The sequence below is a fragment of the Marmota marmota genome, unplaced genomic scaffold, assembly GCF_001458135.2.
Source record: "Marmota marmota marmota unplaced genomic scaffold, marMar, whole genome shotgun sequence".
NCBI lineage: Eukaryota > Metazoa > Chordata > Mammalia > Rodentia > Sciuridae > Marmota > Marmota marmota.
This window is the reverse complement of record NW_026000016.1, coordinates 30,951,908-30,969,724: the sequence shown is the minus strand read 5'-3', so window position 1 is coordinate 30,969,724 and position 17,817 is coordinate 30,951,908. Positions and strand designations below refer to the sequence as shown.

General features: G+C 34.3%; 1 protein-coding gene across 28 annotated transcripts in view; it reads right to left on the bottom strand.

Moving 5' to 3' along the window:
• Esrrg (estrogen related receptor gamma) overlaps window positions 1-17,817 on the bottom strand; it is a 592,284-nt gene that overhangs the window by 50,389 nt on the left and 524,078 nt on the right. For all 28 annotated transcript variants that reach the window (XM_048809368.1, XM_048809360.1, XM_048809366.1 and 25 more), the window contains 2 exons: window positions 14,243-14,353; window positions 10,443-10,604 (listed from right to left, as the gene is read on the bottom strand). In XM_048809368.1, coding sequence (XP_048665325.1) covers window positions 10,443-10,604; window positions 14,243-14,353 — 273 coding nt within the window. The remainder of the gene's footprint in view (window positions 1-10,442; window positions 10,605-14,242; window positions 14,354-17,817) is intronic.

Here is a 17,817-nt window from a genome sequence, read left to right as displayed (position 1 = left end):
CCCTTTTACTTCAAAATAACATCCATTCTTAGAAGTAAATCTACAATAATTATTCCATATTTTTCTATAAAAAAGTTAACATGAGAAACTTTACAGTGGAAACAGATAAAAAAGTTAACTTTAGAAACTTTATAGTGGAAACAGCCTTTTGGAGCACATTTCTCCTTCAGGTGTATAAATCTATGGGAACACACTCTGCCACTGGGTGCTGTCATGACATAAACAAATCACGATATAAGAGCAGCTTTGTTTTTTTAATTTTTTTCTTCCTTTGGAAAGTGCTGACCACCTTGGGAGGAGCTGGTCTTTCTCTGAACCCCCAGCTGCTCCACCCCACTTCTTCCCTCTGCAGCCCAGGCCACCATGTGCCCTGGCACAAACGTGCTGACTGGTGGAGGGACTGGCGCTTCAGGTAATTAATCCTTTCCTAATGTAGGTTAAGCAGGTGTGAAGCCTCCCTCACACGGAGAGGAGCTCGCTGCTCTTTGGAGACACCCCTAGAGTGATGGTACTTAATTGGGCTCCGATGATTCCCTGAAACTGGACAGGCTCTGCTGCTGACCTGCACATTCAGTTATCAACTTGCTTAATCTAAATCCAGTTGAAGAAACTGGTCTTTTTCCCCTTCTTGATTTTATAATATTATAAACTTGTGGTTAGGACTTCATGCCCATTCTGTCAATGGGAAATATAATTCTCTGATTAGGAGCAAAGTTATGTGGCTAATGGAGACTGGTTAAATTTTGGGATTAACTAAATTGAACTGATAACAGTGCTCAGAATTAGCAAGGGGTGGAATTTATCCATTATAATTTTCTCTTTAACTAAACTGCATGCACCAGTACTTTTTCATTCATGTAAAAATAATCTGAACTGCACCCTAAGAAATCCAAGGGCACAAGAAAAGATGAAACAAAATTCTAAGTGTTTTTATACTATGTACATTATTCTTTAATCAGGCCAAAGTAAATAAAAAATAAAAGTAGGCTCCTACTTCAGAAAAAAAAAATCATAGTTTTTTTTTTTTTTTTTGGTGGGGGGACGGAAAATCTCTTCTTAAAAGAAATATCAAGATATTTATAATAAATAAATAGTGCTCTTATGTCAATTTACCATGCAACATAAACTGCTTAGAAAGTCTTGTCAATTAAAGTGGTTTTGACAATTCTTCTATTGAATTCTTCTAGCTAGTGGAGGTCATTTTTGAAGGTTGAAAATTGGTCTGAATTGGGGTTGAAGCAGCATTACATTAGTAAAATAATATGCCTATGAGGGCATAGTACTGTAGATGTGTCTGACACAGGTATTATCTGAGTTGTAAAATGCCACTCATATAGACAGAATGGGTCACTTTTGATATCAGTATAGCTTTCCTGATAGATTTGTTGAAACTTAAAAGAGATGAAGCTATGGGCTGGGGTTGTGGCTCAGTGGTAGAGCTCTTGCCTAGCATGTGTGAGGCACTGGGTTCGATTCTCAGCACCACATAAAATATAAATACAATAAAATATAAATAAGATATCAATAACTAATAAAAAATATTTTTAAAAAAGAGATGAAGTTATTAAAATATACAGTTAGAGAGTAGAGAATGTTGCACAAGAAAGAGGTAAATGAACGGTCAATTCAAACTAATGCCTTGCAGAGGCAATGCAACAGTCTATGAGATCTCAATATTAAAAAAAAATTCCTATATTCCTCACACCTTTAATATCTCTCAGGGGCTTATCATGAGTTCAACCGCCTTTCCACATTTCTCCATCCACACCAGCACCATTTCTTTTGACACATCAAAACCACGCTTTGTATCTTGAACCTGGTCTAACAAGGAAACAGGCTGATTCAATTACATAAAAAAACACAGCTGAGGATGATACTCTTTGGGGGAACAAATATACAAAAGAGCACAGTTACCTGAATTTTCTATACTGAGGTTTGTGTTTCAAAATTATTTCTAATTGTCCTGATGGCAATAAGAAAACTCCACTATTTAGAAAACACACACACACACACACAAATTCCTGTTGCTGCCACTGCTAGAGGACACCAACACTTTCAGGTTAATCATTCTAGTTTGTATAAGATGACTGCAATATTTTTCTTCCAAAGCAATTGGGATATTTCCTACCTTCCATAAACTCATTTTGATAGGTACAAACCAGGATTACAAAGTTATTGTCATCTACAAAATACAAAATATTATACCAGAAATTCTAAACTGAACCTTTTTCCAAAAGAAAACCCAGCAGTTAAAATCTTTTTGTTAAAGAAATCACTTTCATGTGTTTAAAAAGTGCTTTTGAATTACTCTGTATTTCATAGAAAACTGTTTCTCTGATGCTTGAAAACTCCAGCTGCCATACAATTTATATCTTTTTCCTCTGCTCTTTGTTTTTCAGCCATTTTCCCTGAATGTCAAAGTCAATTTAGTGCATTTCACTTTGCTGAATAAATCAGAGGCGAAATCCTTGCTAAAAGTGAAAATTTGATTTGCTAAAAGGAGCTTAGGGCAACTATTAATCAATATATCCAGAGTGTCAAAGCCAAGGCTAGGATAGACATGCATTCATTTGGAGATTGGCTGAGGCAGATAAAGTGGGATGCAGGGGAAAAAGTGCAACCAGCCACTGAGGGCAGTGGGACTAGAGTTGGAAAGAGGGTCAAAAAGGAGCAAAGGGAAAAACAAAACACGCCATGCGTCGTGTTCTGTGCTGCTACTGAATTCTTCTTTTAGAGGTGAAAGAACTGCTTTAATCACGCACTTAAGCATTTGTGGATTATACTAATTATACCAGCTTTTATATAACAATTTCCCATAAGACACAAACAGTTTTCTCTCTTTAACTCGCCAAGTTAAGAATGACCCCAAAAGTTAGAGGCAACAGATCCATTAATAAAAGGAGAATATCATAAAAGAAAGAGGAGACCTGTGCCAGGTCTGTAGGATTCCAATGTTTTGGTAATCCTAAAGCAGTAGATTTCAGAGTATTTCAGGCTTCTGAAAGATTGTGCTACATGATGAACTGAATGACTGGACGCATCATGTCACTTTATCATTCAAAAAAAAAAAAAAAAAAAGAGGTTAGCAATGACCATGAACTTGCCTGAAGATAATAGCATATTTTAATATATAATACATACAGAAATCTTCAACATTTTAGGAAGGAAACATTGTTATTTTCAAAAGTACTGAGAAAGCTTTCTCTATGTAACTTGACTCAAAAGTTCTGATTTTAACCTTTTCAAAATGAAGTTATAATCAGGTCACTGTCAATTAAAAATTTCAATGGGGGTTCCATACCATTGTTAGGACATTGGTTTTCCTCAGTATGAAATTCAAGTTTCTCTATGATACGGTCCTTGCCTACGTCTCTAGCTCCAGTCATGTCTTCCTTCCATGTTTCCACATGGCTGTCATTATTTGGTTATAGTTCTATATCACCCAGGGTACCCTGAGAGTCTTTGAAGCAGAACCTGTGCTGTATTCTTGTGTGTATCCTTTGTGTACAGTGCCTAACACATAGCTCACTACATGCTTATGTAAGGAGGGAAGGAAATCAAGGAAAGAAGAAGGAAGGCAGACATTGATTCAATGCTAAGAGATAGAGCTAACATTTTCAATATGGTTCAAAGTCATTCACAACTATTCACTTCCACTCCAGTTTACCTATAAGTTTCCATCAAAAACAACACCCAGTGAATCTGACCAGAGTCAGAAACAGTGAGCATCTGATCTTCACTACCAATCGTTGAAGGACCTTTCACAGCTATTCACATGAGTAGTTGAACGATTGACTCTTTTCATTAAAATTTGTGATCAGGAATGTCTAGGGTAGACTATCAATAAATATCTTGATTTTTATTGATTTAAAGATGTGTCATACATTCCCTTTCTATTCACTCCCCTTTAACTTTTCATTTTGCAAATACACAAAATTAAAGAGATAGACTAGATGTTTTACATGAGCCTACACTTATTAGGAAGTCCAAATAGGTAACCTGGAATAAATGAAAAAGAACACAGTGGAAGTAGATGAGGAGTGGGGAGAAAGACACAAAGAAGATACTGGTAAAAATGTCATGTAAGTTCCATTAAAAGTATCATTTAAGTAACAGTACCAACAGTGTGAGTTAAAGCTCTGACTCTCCAATTTGCTCATCTATGAAATATGGCTAATCAGAAGAAACTTGCCTCCGGAGTTGTTGTGCACATCACATAAAAGGTTATGAATATGTTTTGTAAATGATCAAGAGCTATATAGACGTTAATTGTTTTTATTTTTAAAATTTAACTCCATGGAAAAGAATAAAGATGAATAATTTAGGTCTGAAACTAATGAAGTTGTAAATCATGAAGATTATTATAAATATATGCGCACACATATTTGTATATACCTATGCAGATAAAAGATTCAGGGTAGGTACCATGTCATGCACATTTTGAAAATTTCCTATGGTACTAAGTGTAACGTATATTGCAGACACTCAAATACTTCAGGTACAATGGCATGGATATGTATGGATAGCAAATATATTTTTGGATACCTAGTAACTAGCAGAAGTAAAACACTGATGGTTTCCCAGCAAGGGTACCTATTGATATGAAGGGGTGCTTATTTGACCATTCTAATTATATATTTTTTCACAACATGTTTTTTGACTTATTGGTTCTTATTTATATTTCACAGTTTTGACTTTAGAAACTAATAAAACATTCAGTTATTTTGGGTTTGGTCATGCACAATGGACTACATTACTTAGGCTAAAATGATCCCTTCCTCTTCACCTAGAACAGAATGACAATACCCATAAAATGATCCTTCTAGATAAATAAGTTTTTCCCTCTTCTCAGTGAAAATTGGTCTTTTCTCTGAATATATTTTAGATTAACTTTTATGAATACTAACTTCCTGGGTCACTTGGTTTTCATTGCAATAAACTGACAATCTGTGCAGTACCTTGGAAACAAAAATGAACACTGAATGCTTTATAGTTAGATCACGGTTTATAATTTGCAAATTAATTATACATAGGAATATAATTTGCATGTGCATTTTTTTCCTCATTTGATTTTCATAATATAATTAATGGTTAGAACAGTAAGTAACATAAATATTTCTCATCTACAGCTCAGGTTTTCTGATTTTACTTTCAGAATCATTCTACCCTATAGACTCACAGGTATACAACTAAGTATATTAACCATAACTTTCATTTATTTAATAATTGCATATTCTTATAATTGAAATAGTGGTTGAAATAGTCCTCTTAGTTGTCATGGCTTTGGGTCTTACATTTAACTTTTCTCCACTTAACTAGAAGACTCTACTACTTCATAGTTCTGAAATCACTGAGTTCACATAAACAAAAGAAAAAGTAATTCTGAGAAAAAAGTCTACAATTGCTTTAATTCATTCATAGCAAGGTAGAAATTACAACTACAAATAAATTTAGGGAGCAATTAAAGTTTAGTGCAACAAAATTTTTAAATCAATTAATTAATACACATTTACCAAGTTCCAATCATATAAATTCAAAATAAACTATCAGATGCTACTTTTTAAAAAATATATATATTTTTTTTTCTTTAGGTATAGATGGACACAATGACTTTATTCTATTTATTTTTATATGGTGCTGAGGATTGAACCCAGTGCCTCACGCGTGCTAGGCAAGTGCTCTACCACTGAGCCACAACCCCAGTCCTACGTGCTACTTGCTTATGGTGTGTGATTCATCATTAGTCAACCAAGCCCTGCTTCTTATCCATCAAACGATAATCGCTTGTGAAACACATGGAAATATATTTTGAATTACAAATGGGAATATAATCTTACGGTAATTATTTCTGCCCTATTTCATGTGCTTTTGTACATCCTAACCACTTAATGATGCTACAAGTAGCTTAAGATGGGCATTTTATACACTAATATCTAGCAATATGTATTACTAAAGTGAAACTTTTATAACTTAACTTGGGAAAGAATGTGGTGTTAAAATTTGGCCTCTACATAAAACTTGTTTGAACAATAAGTATAACTCCAAACAGTACCATTAGCAATAATTGTCCAAATATTCTTAGTTATTCTTTTGAAAAACTTATGCCCTAACAGAGAGTTTAATTCATATTCTTTACAGATTTCCATCATTGTAGGCAAGTCTAAATTCTTTTTCTGAGAAAATTATAAAAAAGACAAGCCAATGAGTCATTTTTGATACATTCTCATAACTGCATGTTTTTACAAAAAAGTGTTTCAGGGTAAATGGAAAATATTGGTTCCTATAGTTTAGCTTTATGTTTCTTACATGAAGAAATATACTTAAAGACTATTTTATAACATCATCTTAATCGTGTGGTTTTCTTTTAGAGCTTAATATCTCCTGCCTCCACTTGATATGAAGAAAATTATAGGTTTTTCTTTTCCTGTTTAATGCATCATAATAGGCATTCTTTTAATAATGTGAATAAGAGGTCCCCAAATTTGAGCTAAGTCCTTTTTCATGACTAGGTCACTGTTGAATTTGTCATGTTAAAAATAAATAAGTCAGTCTGAACATTTACTACAATGAAAAAGGAAAAAAAAATCTAATACACATCCATTTATTTAACTGTTCAAATACCTTTCTGTTCTTTTAAAGTAAGCTGACAAGATCTGTAAATACACTTAAGCCACTTATATAGGTCAGCTAATATGGGTTACACTTTTTTTTTTAATAAAACACCATCTGACTAAGCACATTTCTGCATTTTGTTAACAAAGTTCCAGCACATAATAATATTTTAATCAACCACCAAGAACAATAATAGATCTGACTGTTGGGCTGATAATCGTCTTATCACATCCTGTGAAACCTAGCTCTAATATTTGACAGAGCCTCCATTACTTGGCAACCCATTCTAAAAAAGGCCAACAATGGGGAGAGAATGAAGTCGAGTGTGCAGTACCTCCGTATCTACATAAAAGAGATTAGAGGCGACAGCGTTCCATTTTACAGCTCAATCATATTGTGTTAGCATGCGCTTATCCGAGCGCGGACGAAATTGAAAGAGAAATAAAAAAGAGTCAGGCAGATAGGAACCAGAAAAGCGAGGCATGAGCAATTTCCAAGGATATAAAAGGATGCTAATGGCGGGGCCCTGTCATTCTTAAAAAGGGCTATTAGGGCACCATCATCTGTTCTTGTGCCCTTATGCTCCTCCAGCTAAAGTCAAGCATTTTCTAAAGCCCTTGTGATCTTTTTTCTTCTATAGATAAAGTACGGTCATGTTTCATAACAACACACTTTCCCATTTATGTGATTTATTAATGTAAGTCAACTAATTCTATTTACTGATAAAAACCCCACTCCATATGTATTTTTCTTCAATGTTTTCTTTTGTTGAATTCTTCACTTTTTCTGTAGCAAAGGCAAGTGTACAAAAGCTCATTCTTAGCAGTCAAAAGGGCTACTGATCTGATCTGAGATGCTAAACTTTAAAGAGAGTATGTGTGTGCATACATAAGCTGAGAGAAGCAGAAAGATAACAAAGACTCAAATTTTAGTTTATTTTTAAAAAAGAGTTTGCTTTCCTTTTAATGTAAGCTTTATAAAAACAATGAGTTGTGGAGTTAAAACTAAGATGGGAAATTTCAGTTCTGACTAGTCTTTAATTCTGACTCTGACCTAACTTATCAAGACTGGTTCATATATCAAGAACATGATTTTACTTGTATCAACGCAGAAATGTGACTTCATTCTTTATGTTCTCTTTGCTTTTACCTCCCTGTCCGGTGCTCTATATACCTCTGTGTCGTTTTCTGTTGTCATGAAGCCAGGGTAAACCAGCATATTTTGAGGGCTGAGCACCCTCTCTACCACCTCAAAATACTGGATGGTACATGCATTAAAAAATTAAAAAGAATTTTGTTTAACTCTTGTTTTGCTAATCCCCTTCTGAAAAGCAAGATATTCCTTGCAATCATTTAAAATACCCTCAGGGTATTACGAAAATCAGAGCTGTGAATCATCACTCCACAGTGACCTCCTCTGGCATTTGCCATGGAAAGAGAATAACATCAGTCCCCACCAACTCTAAGCCTCAGCTTAAGACTGAGCACATAATCGTATAGTAATTGTTTCCACCACTGAAAATAGTGTTGCTCATAGTTATTTAAAGTTACCATCTTTTCAAAAGTCACTAGAGCCCCATTACTTTAATAAGTTCCTTTATAAGCTGACGTTTCTACTTAGATGCACAACCAGACCTGAAAGTTTATCACTGACTTTTCCTTTCCAGAAGGTTTGGAAGAAGTTGTTAACTTTTAGTAGTCTTTACTATAACGTGTCTGGATGAAATCAAAATACTGGCTTGAAAAATCCCTTGTTTCAGGGAGACTTGAGCAAAGTTTGCAGAAGTAATATGTAGTCTGGACTCATAGTGACATACCCCTTCATGTTCTTGACACTAACAACAATAATACTATCATCCTAAATATTTTGAAATAGTTTTTTTTCAAATGCAATCAACTTAGAGGCTGAAATATCCTAATTCTATCCCAGGAAGCAATGCTGAATATATGTTTTGAAGGCACTGGATATGTTGATGAACTTGTGCAAGTGTTTTTTTTACTTTTCTGCCTCAAATCTGTCTTTGAAATGATGATAATCATACATGATTCCTGGGTTAGAACAATGGTTCATTTGTGGGAAGGAGGGATAGGCTGGTGTAGTTTTATCCCTGTGAAGACATGTGGCAACGTCTGAGGACATTTTCATTAGGGGTGCCACTGGCATCTAGTGGGTGGAGGCCAAGGATGCCACTAAACATCTTATAATGAACAGGACAACTGCCTACAAAAGAATTATCTAGTCCCAAATATCAATAGTACCAAGGCTGAAAAAACCTGGATTAGAATAATCTTATTATAAATATATATATTTGTAAGTGTGTATATGCATGGGTACATGTATGTAATAATGATATGCTATATATTAATATAAATCATATTGATTATGTGATTATGTGAAATGTCTAAGGATACTTCAACAGATGTTAGTTTTGCTTCTACTATAAAACCCTTCAATAACAATTGCCTTCCAAACAAGTTTTCATGTCCTGTTTTGCAAATTCTGGATATTCCCATTATCAAGGTAACCAAATATTTTAATATCTTTTAGTAAATTTCTCCCTTTTTTCATTTTTGTATGATCGACGTAGTTACAATACAAATGCACTATCACTCACATTATCAAATTCTTATCTTTCTTATAGATATACTAATGCCTGCATGGGCATTTTCTAAAGAATAGACTCCAGCTCACCTATTTAACTAGTTTTGACTTAATTTGGGGTGCTTTATTAGCAAACAGTGTAAGACAAAGTAGCTGGTATAATACAGAGTGATGTTTAAATTAGTTTACAATTTGCTTGGCCTCATCTAGAACTACACTGAACAAAGCCATTCAGAAATGTCAGCTGTGTTCCTAACCACTGTAACAAATTGTCGCCTGAACGCTGCACACCTAATGACTTCAAATTAGCTTCACTGCGATATCGCCTGACAGTTCGTTACGACTGTTAGCAACATAGCTGGCGTATCATGACCAATAAATTGGTTTCAGTGTGGGCTGGGAAAGGGACTTCCATCAATTTGATTAAAGAAATTACTGTAGCATTCAAAGCATAAAGACAAACTAGTTTAAGGAGACAGAAATAAGTTAACTGTACCAGAAAAACATTGTTCATCATCAAAAACTTGTTTATAAACTATTTGAAGATCAAAGTCCAAACAAATAAAAAATAATTCAAGTAGGATACTGAAATTCTCAAAACTTGTGATCATGTACATGTTTACTGACATTATTGGATAAGACAAGAAAGAAATATAATAGAATATTTTAAAATACTAACTTTAAATTGCCACATGAAAAAATTTCCCATGTCGCTTCAATATTTTAAGAATTTCTATATAAATGCTTATAAGTATCTAATTGTAAACCGAAGTTTATGAATAGAAAGGGAAATTCATTGCAAATAGCCACCATGAGAAACAAAATAAGTAATTCCTAAAAGGAAGAAAATGGTAATTAGACTAATGCTGACAAAAACATTTTTTACAGTGAAGAGAAAAAGTAGAATCATTACCTTAGGAAATGGCTCAGAATTGAAAACAATAAAACTATGTCTTTAAGACTTAAATTCTCTTTATCTTATACTTGCAATAGTACCTTCATATATGAAAAATAAGTGAGAGCTTAAGGTGGTACACATATATAAAGGCTTATGATTCTATTCATCAAATCAGCAAAGCTCTAGATTAAGTGTGATAAAAAACAAATGGGAAGTTCAAAAAAAATCTTATGAGAAAATGATTAATTTGCCCAAATATATATATATATAGAGAGAGAATTAATGTCAACCTTTTTCTTTTCTCTTTTTCTTTTATTTTCAGAAAATGTACCTGGAATATGTTTCGCCCATCCAATGATAACCACCAACTCTCGGTCGGCTAAGTCACACAGTGTAGTGAGGGCTTTGATGTCACTGTCAGGGACAGTAGGGTCAGGCATGGCATAGATCTTCTCCGGTTCAGCCACCAACAGATGTGAGACAATCTTGTTATCTGCAGGATCAGACCAGAGCACTACAGCATCACTAGCAGTATCATCCCTCTTTTACAAGCCCTAAAGTATTCTTTGTCTTAAAAAAAAATTATTCAAATAGCCTACAATAAGCTCAAAATATTACATTTGTGGTTTAATATATATAGGTATTAAACAGTGTTCAGGAAAATTCATAGCAAGGAAGGCACCACTGCAGACACAATGGAACATATTTTCTTCTTCTTTGCTTTACCTGCTTTTGCGGGAATGAAGCATCTGTCCTGTAGTGAATTTTTTTTATAACAAACAGATAAAAGAAGTTAGATGCTTTCTGGGTTTGCTATCGGATTCTTAAGTGGGATTTGGGAAATCAGATTAAATAGTATGCAATAGCTGTAAAGTAAAAAAAACACACTGAACCATTGAAATATAGACTGTAATGCAGAAGGCAGAGAACTACTAATGCCCATAGTCATAATGGGCATGAAAGTCATTAATTGTCTTAATTCCTTTAAAGCGGAGCAAAGGTCGGAGCCCTTCTGCCTGGGTGAATTACTGACTATATAACTCTATCTCTGTGGGATGCATTCAATAGAAAGTCTTTCCTTTCTCCCCCTCCCCAGATACCCAGTCAACCTTCGAAATATAGCTTAATTTTTTTTTCAGTAAAAATACTCCTACTTAAATGTTGCAGTATTTTCTCCTCTGAGTGCCTAATTCTTTAATCTTCCATTTTCATCTGTTGTCCTTAGTTCATTCTCTGGTTCAGATTTATCTGTCTGAAATTTGTGATGTATGTTTTAAGAATCCTTCATAAAATAAACACTAGAGACAAATGGAAAGCCTTACATCAAATGTGTTTTATTCCTCAGGGGCATGTGAGAGTTTATGGAAGGGGTTGGAAATCCTGGCTAACAGAATAATTTTTCTTGTTGGACCCATTTTCAATTTCTCTATGTTACTTTAGATTTTATACTTTCTTCTCTGTGTACAGATATGAATGGGTGAGAATAAACCTACATATTTAAATATTCTATGTATTATTATTCTAGAAAACCAGGATATTAAATAGGCTGTTTGTGAACAAAGTCAAAGTTTCCACTGTATCTATGAGACCATTTGCCTTTCATTGAGTTTTTAACTTTTTTAACCTAAAATGACAACACTGCACATAATATAGAATTAAATACAGCATCCCTTTTAGTTTTCTTTCATGAAATAACAAGATTTATCCAAGCTACAATTGAGACTTTTCCTAGCATGATGTTTTTTAAAATTTACTAATATGGCTATGAATTATATTTCTTTCAAATAGTCACCAGAGAATCAGTCATCATTGGCAATAATAGTCAATAATCATTAAACTGTGTATGTGGATTTGGGAGGAAATATTCCCAAATACCATACATTCTAGAAAAATTAAAAATTAAATGCATTCTTTTTAATTCGTAGGATCTACAGAGAATGACATTTGTTTCTCATATATGCTACAGAAATAACACCCTGTATTTTTGGTTTCGCTTGGAAAAGTTTCAACTTTCATTGCTCTGACAATGCAGCAAAACCTGTCAGCAACTACTAGATTCTCAGGATTAGAAGAAAATGCAATGGTAAAGGGCACAAACATGTAACTGAAGGAAATCACCATTCTAGATTTTTTTTTAAACACAGGTAAAATGCAACCTGTTTTACCCAAGTCAATGGATATTTGACTCAGGGGATCAGAGATATTTCGTTAAAGCTCAGAAATTCCCAGCGTTCAGAAAATGGAATAGCCGGCAGCACTGTTTCTAGGTAAATCTTATTTAATGTTTCCCTAATTAGAATCAATAGAACCCAATTTTCAATCTTGGGCCTTTGTAGTACACAAACATCAGTCAGGGTGCGGAAATCTCCCCAACCACATTCTCAGCAGAGCCCATGCACAGTCTCTTGATGCTTATCTGACAGGATCTGAAAATTAAGTTTTATAAATGTTTGTTACAAAAACACACTAATTGGATGGACTGAGGAAAATTAACACAGAGGCCCTTAGATAATGAGTAATGATTTATTAGGAGTCCTTTTTATCTCAGACAAATGGAGCTCACTGAAATTGCGGTAATCTTCTTAAAGGTACTTGACAAGCCACTTCCCAATTTCTCAGGTTTACATAGAAAACGATAGATATTCCTCTATCGTGTTGACTTACAAATGGGCTGGTGCTCATTTTTCTTTCCATAAAGGAAATTATCAATGGCTTCAGTCAATGTTAGCATAAAATAAATGAGAAATGGGCAATCTGTGTATTATTGAATCAAGGAAAACTAAACCTAAACCTCTAATGAAATTAAGCATTAGTGTTTATTGCATTTTATTGTATTATCAGAAAGTTTTTTATTATAATGTGAAAAATCTGCTTAATGCAGTCCTAGATTGTATTTGCAGAATGCCAAACAGCTTATGTAGGCTGAGGAGAGGATGCCAGATTGGACAATTGAAGGTATAATCAACATAATGTTTTTTGGAAAGGCAAAAGGAAACTATGCCATATGTTCACTTAAGCTTTAATTTTATGTAAAACTGGTTGTTTTTCCTTTGACATAGCTAAAATGTCCTTTCATTTACAGTTCAGGGTCTGCTTTATTTATTTAACAGATTCCCATATGCTCGCATGGATGATGCACAGCAGTGACCCCTCCTGGAGAATCTGAATTAGAAGTGGATACTTTCTCCTCCCTTGAAAGCAGATCAAAAATTCCCCACTCCTTTTCTAGAATGCTGCAGAGGCAACTTCCTCTGATTAGAGTGTGTTGTGTCTTCTGTGACAAAGAGGGCTAACTGTGAGAATTCTTTCTTTCAAAGCACTTCCCAGTGCCTAGTATGAACTCTATGCATAAACACCCTAAATTGCTAGCTCTGTTGCACTACAGCTATTAACTGATTTTTCAGAAAATGGGATGCAGTTATTGCTTCAATCTATATTCCAGCTCTTTTTAGTTAATGACAAGGAGAATGGGGTTTGCATTTTAGCAATGTACCCGTCATCCTATCAAATTTCAACCTGGCATCATAAAACCATGAGCTCTTTAAAAACAATTCATAATGCCCATAAGGGCATTTGAGATGGAACCATCAACCTATGCTTGTTATTAGTAGGGTTCATTCTTGTTTTAATCTATTGCTATCTAGAGTGTTAACCTTCTATAGCTCCAAATTAATGAGGCCCCTAATGTATTTTCATTGGGAGGTTGAGCAGCCAAACTCATTTAGTTAGTGAAAACTACAAAAATCACTTTCTTGTGAAATCCGAAACTAACAGCTCCAATGAACTAATGATCACAGTATGATCCATTTTATGTAGCTCCGCAAATAAAGATAACCAGTAAATGTAAAATTCATACTATATAAGCTCTGCATTAATATGCTTATGCTTCCACAAATGACAAGCTAAAAGGTAAGGGAAAAAAACTAAAGACATCTTTAAAAGAAAAAAATAAAAGATAATTAGTTGAGTTGCCATTGCTCCTCACAGACAGTTCATGGGAAGAGAACTACTGTTCTCCAACAAAGAGAAATCCTTGGAGTCAGTAGAGCTGGGCATGCCAACATGGATATACATAGAGCCAACTAGGAGGATTTCGTGCTCTGGGAAGCCAGACACATCTGTGGTACTTACATGGCTTTTTGGCTGGCTGAACCAGCTGAGGGTTCAGGTATGGGCTGTTTTCTGCGTCTATTCTGCGCTTGTACTTCTGCCGACCTCCACGTACTCTGTCAAGACGCACCCCTGTGAGCAAAGATAAGCACTGGCTTACTGTTTAGGTAACAATCTTTGAGACCAACCAAATGTATTGACAGTATCCCCTTAGGATTGCTCTGGAGACAGAAGGTAGAATGATCCAGGAGTACAGGTGGAATGTAAAAAAGTGGTGGATAAATCAAAATCGCCACTAGTTGGAAACCATGTCTACTGCTGGATAACAGACCTGAAAGACATTGTATGCATAGCCACCAAAGTCACCACTTATACACCAAAAAGAAAAGAAAACAAAACAAATTAATTCCATGTGAATTAATACAAAGAAATTACTTTCTTCGTGCTAGTACAGGATCTCAAATTAAAGATATCTGTACTTCTTTTTTCCTTGTCATTAGTCACTCCTAAAAACTCAATGTATAGAACCCAGAAGACTAGGAGACCAAAAGGTATCAAACCCTATGGTCTACCAGAGCATTCGATATGAACCTGTGGAACTAAATCAGAGTCTACTTCTGGGGATTAGAATTATACTACACAAGACCTAGTCCTTTGCAATGTAAGTATTATTCTATATTAAAATATCCCTGTGTCTCATGAAAGGAATGTCATTTGACAATCTGACACACATTAGTATTTCCTGTCACGTGGGAAATCTAGGAATAGATTTGATTGAACACAAGATAGATAGATGGGCTTCTTGAAGAAAAAATTCAGAAGGTTACCTTGTCATATCAAATAAATTTCCTGTGAATAGGGCAGAGCTGGACGGTGAGGCAGGAAAGCAGGCACAGATAGACTGGCACTAGTAAAACTTTTTCCTAAATAATGATGGGTTAGATCCAACCTCTGAGAGGTCTTACTGTCATGGATTAAAAAGATTAAGGGGGAAAAACAAAATTGAAACAAAGGGATTAAAAATATAGAAAAAGCTGGGTGTGGTGGCTCATGCTTATAATCCCAGCAGCTCAGGAGCCTTAGGCAGGAGGATTGCAAGTTCAAAGCCAGCCTCAGCAAAAGTGAGGCACTAAGCAACTCAGTGAGACCCTGTCTCTAAATAAAATACAAAACAGGGCTGGGGATATGGATCAGTGGTTGAGTGCCCCTGAGTTCAATCCCTGGTAACCAACCAAAACAACAACAATAAAACAGAAAAGTTTCATTTATGTGGGAGAAGTGGTGGAAAAGAGTTTGATAATAATCTAGTTTCCAGTCTATAGTTGTCAAATTTAGGACAAGACCATATAATTCTTTGTCATATAAACAGTAGAAGCAAGAAGACACTCTGTTTGTGGTATCTGGTTGTACCCTAACCGAGGTAACTGTGTAACATTATCCATTAATACATTCAACCACATAATGCATTATACATATTTTGGCATTTCTCAAACTGTTTAGAAAATAGATTTGGTTTAACAGCATCGTCGGTATTATTATTTTACTGTAAGGTCTCTCAGAGCCACTCATATGCAAACGAAGTCTATAAAACTCTACAAGGAAAATATATAGCACCTGCAATGCTCTGCAAACCAAGGAATGCTGTTTTTTGGAATATTTATTAATATCATGTGGAACAAGTGAAATTGTGGGTTATCTGAGTTATATGAAATAGTTTGGTAAAGGCCAATGTATTTCTATGGAAATCTGTAAGATGAATATATTATTCAAACATTATCAGGAATACACAACATAAAGGAAACCACAATTTTTCATATTATTTAGATCCTACTTCAAGATTTGATTATCTTTTAGTGGACCACACAAAAATTTGGTTCTAGAAAAAGCCTGTACTGCCTTATTGACACATCAGAGTATGAACAAAATCAGTGACAACTTCAAGAGTAAATAAATAGGTTATATAAAGGAATAGTTTTAAAAAATCAAAGAAGTGAGGTACAGCTTTTAAGTATTCACTGAAATAATGTCACATGTGAGTCACAAAGAAACTGTATTTCCTTATTGTTGTTTTTAACACACTTCATGTCCACAGTGCAATTTCATTCCTTTATTCAAATTTCTAAATTTCTATTTTATTGCATCTATATTTACTAAAGCTTAATACCTTCCACTTTTTTCCCCATTTAACTGTTTTCATCTCTTCTGTTCAAAACTTTCTCAGAGATTTTTTTTATAATGATGGTTACATTTTCTTTCATTATCTAAGATATGTTCAAACTTGTTTCATTATGAGAATTTTAAAAATTCAAAATCATATTAGACCATAAAAAGCATATGACAATTAGTTATGCCCAATTCTAACCAAATGAAAACATTTAATATGGTATTATAAGAGTGGGTAAGTAAAGGCACAGGAGAAAAGAGGACAGATAGGGAAATAATTATAGCCAAAGAGGGAAGGAACATTTTTGGATATCTCTAAAATTATTACAACAAAGAAAGTGTAGGAAAAAAACATCTTTAGTGGGTTTATGGACACCTAAATTTGCTTTGGATACTTGTCAGAGAATGTGTTCACCATAAGCAATATATTCTCACACATCAAACAACATTCTATGAAGTCACAGCTGGTGAATTCCTGACAATGTCTGTCTGTCCATCAGGAAGGTCTAGGAAAAAGGACTTAGCTGAAGGACTTGACTCTAGATCCTGGCTGAAGAAAATTTAGACACAGTCACAGCACATTAAAGTTACTAATCAGCTTAGCCAACCTGGTCAAGTCAGTGGAGAGAATGCAATACTGAAAACTCGTTGTTACACGTAAAATATATATATATATATATATATATATATATATATATATATATATATATACACACACACACACACACACATACATATATATACATATACATACATACACACGTACTCACATATACGCACATTATTGATTGACAGAACTTTTATTATGTATTTTGGGTTGTTTTCTGTATTTATAGAGACACATGTTTTAAGGATTGTCAAATAAAAGTCCTTACTATGCACTTTCCTTTCAACTTGGAAAACTGATTTTATAGAAATATTCATATTATTTTCTCTATGCTTCATATAAATCTAAAGGGGTGCTTTCTTATAACCCCCCCATGTTCTTCCTTTCCTGTGTGGCTTGTTCAATAACTCTCTCTCCATCCATCTTTATATCCATCTCATACTTCCCATCCATCTCTACATTCATTCCACACATACAGATATCCAGTTTCTAAACAGTGAAGAACTTCTTATGTACACCATGATTTTTCAATTTGCAAAATAAAAATCAATTAGATAAAGCATTATTTTGTGATTTATAATTTTATTTATATGACATTCAGTATAAAAAAGATTAGTTATGGATACTCATTAAAAATCAGATTCATCATTTCATAGTAAAAGTTGACAGAGACTCAATATGCAGAAGTGTTCCCACCAAGTTTAGATAACAATTAACGGCAAAAATTTGTAAAGTCAATATATTTTTAAAAATTGTAGTAACTTTTACATGCGAAAAATTTATCCCCTGTCAAAGTCAGGGAAATATCAACAATTTCAAATGCTTC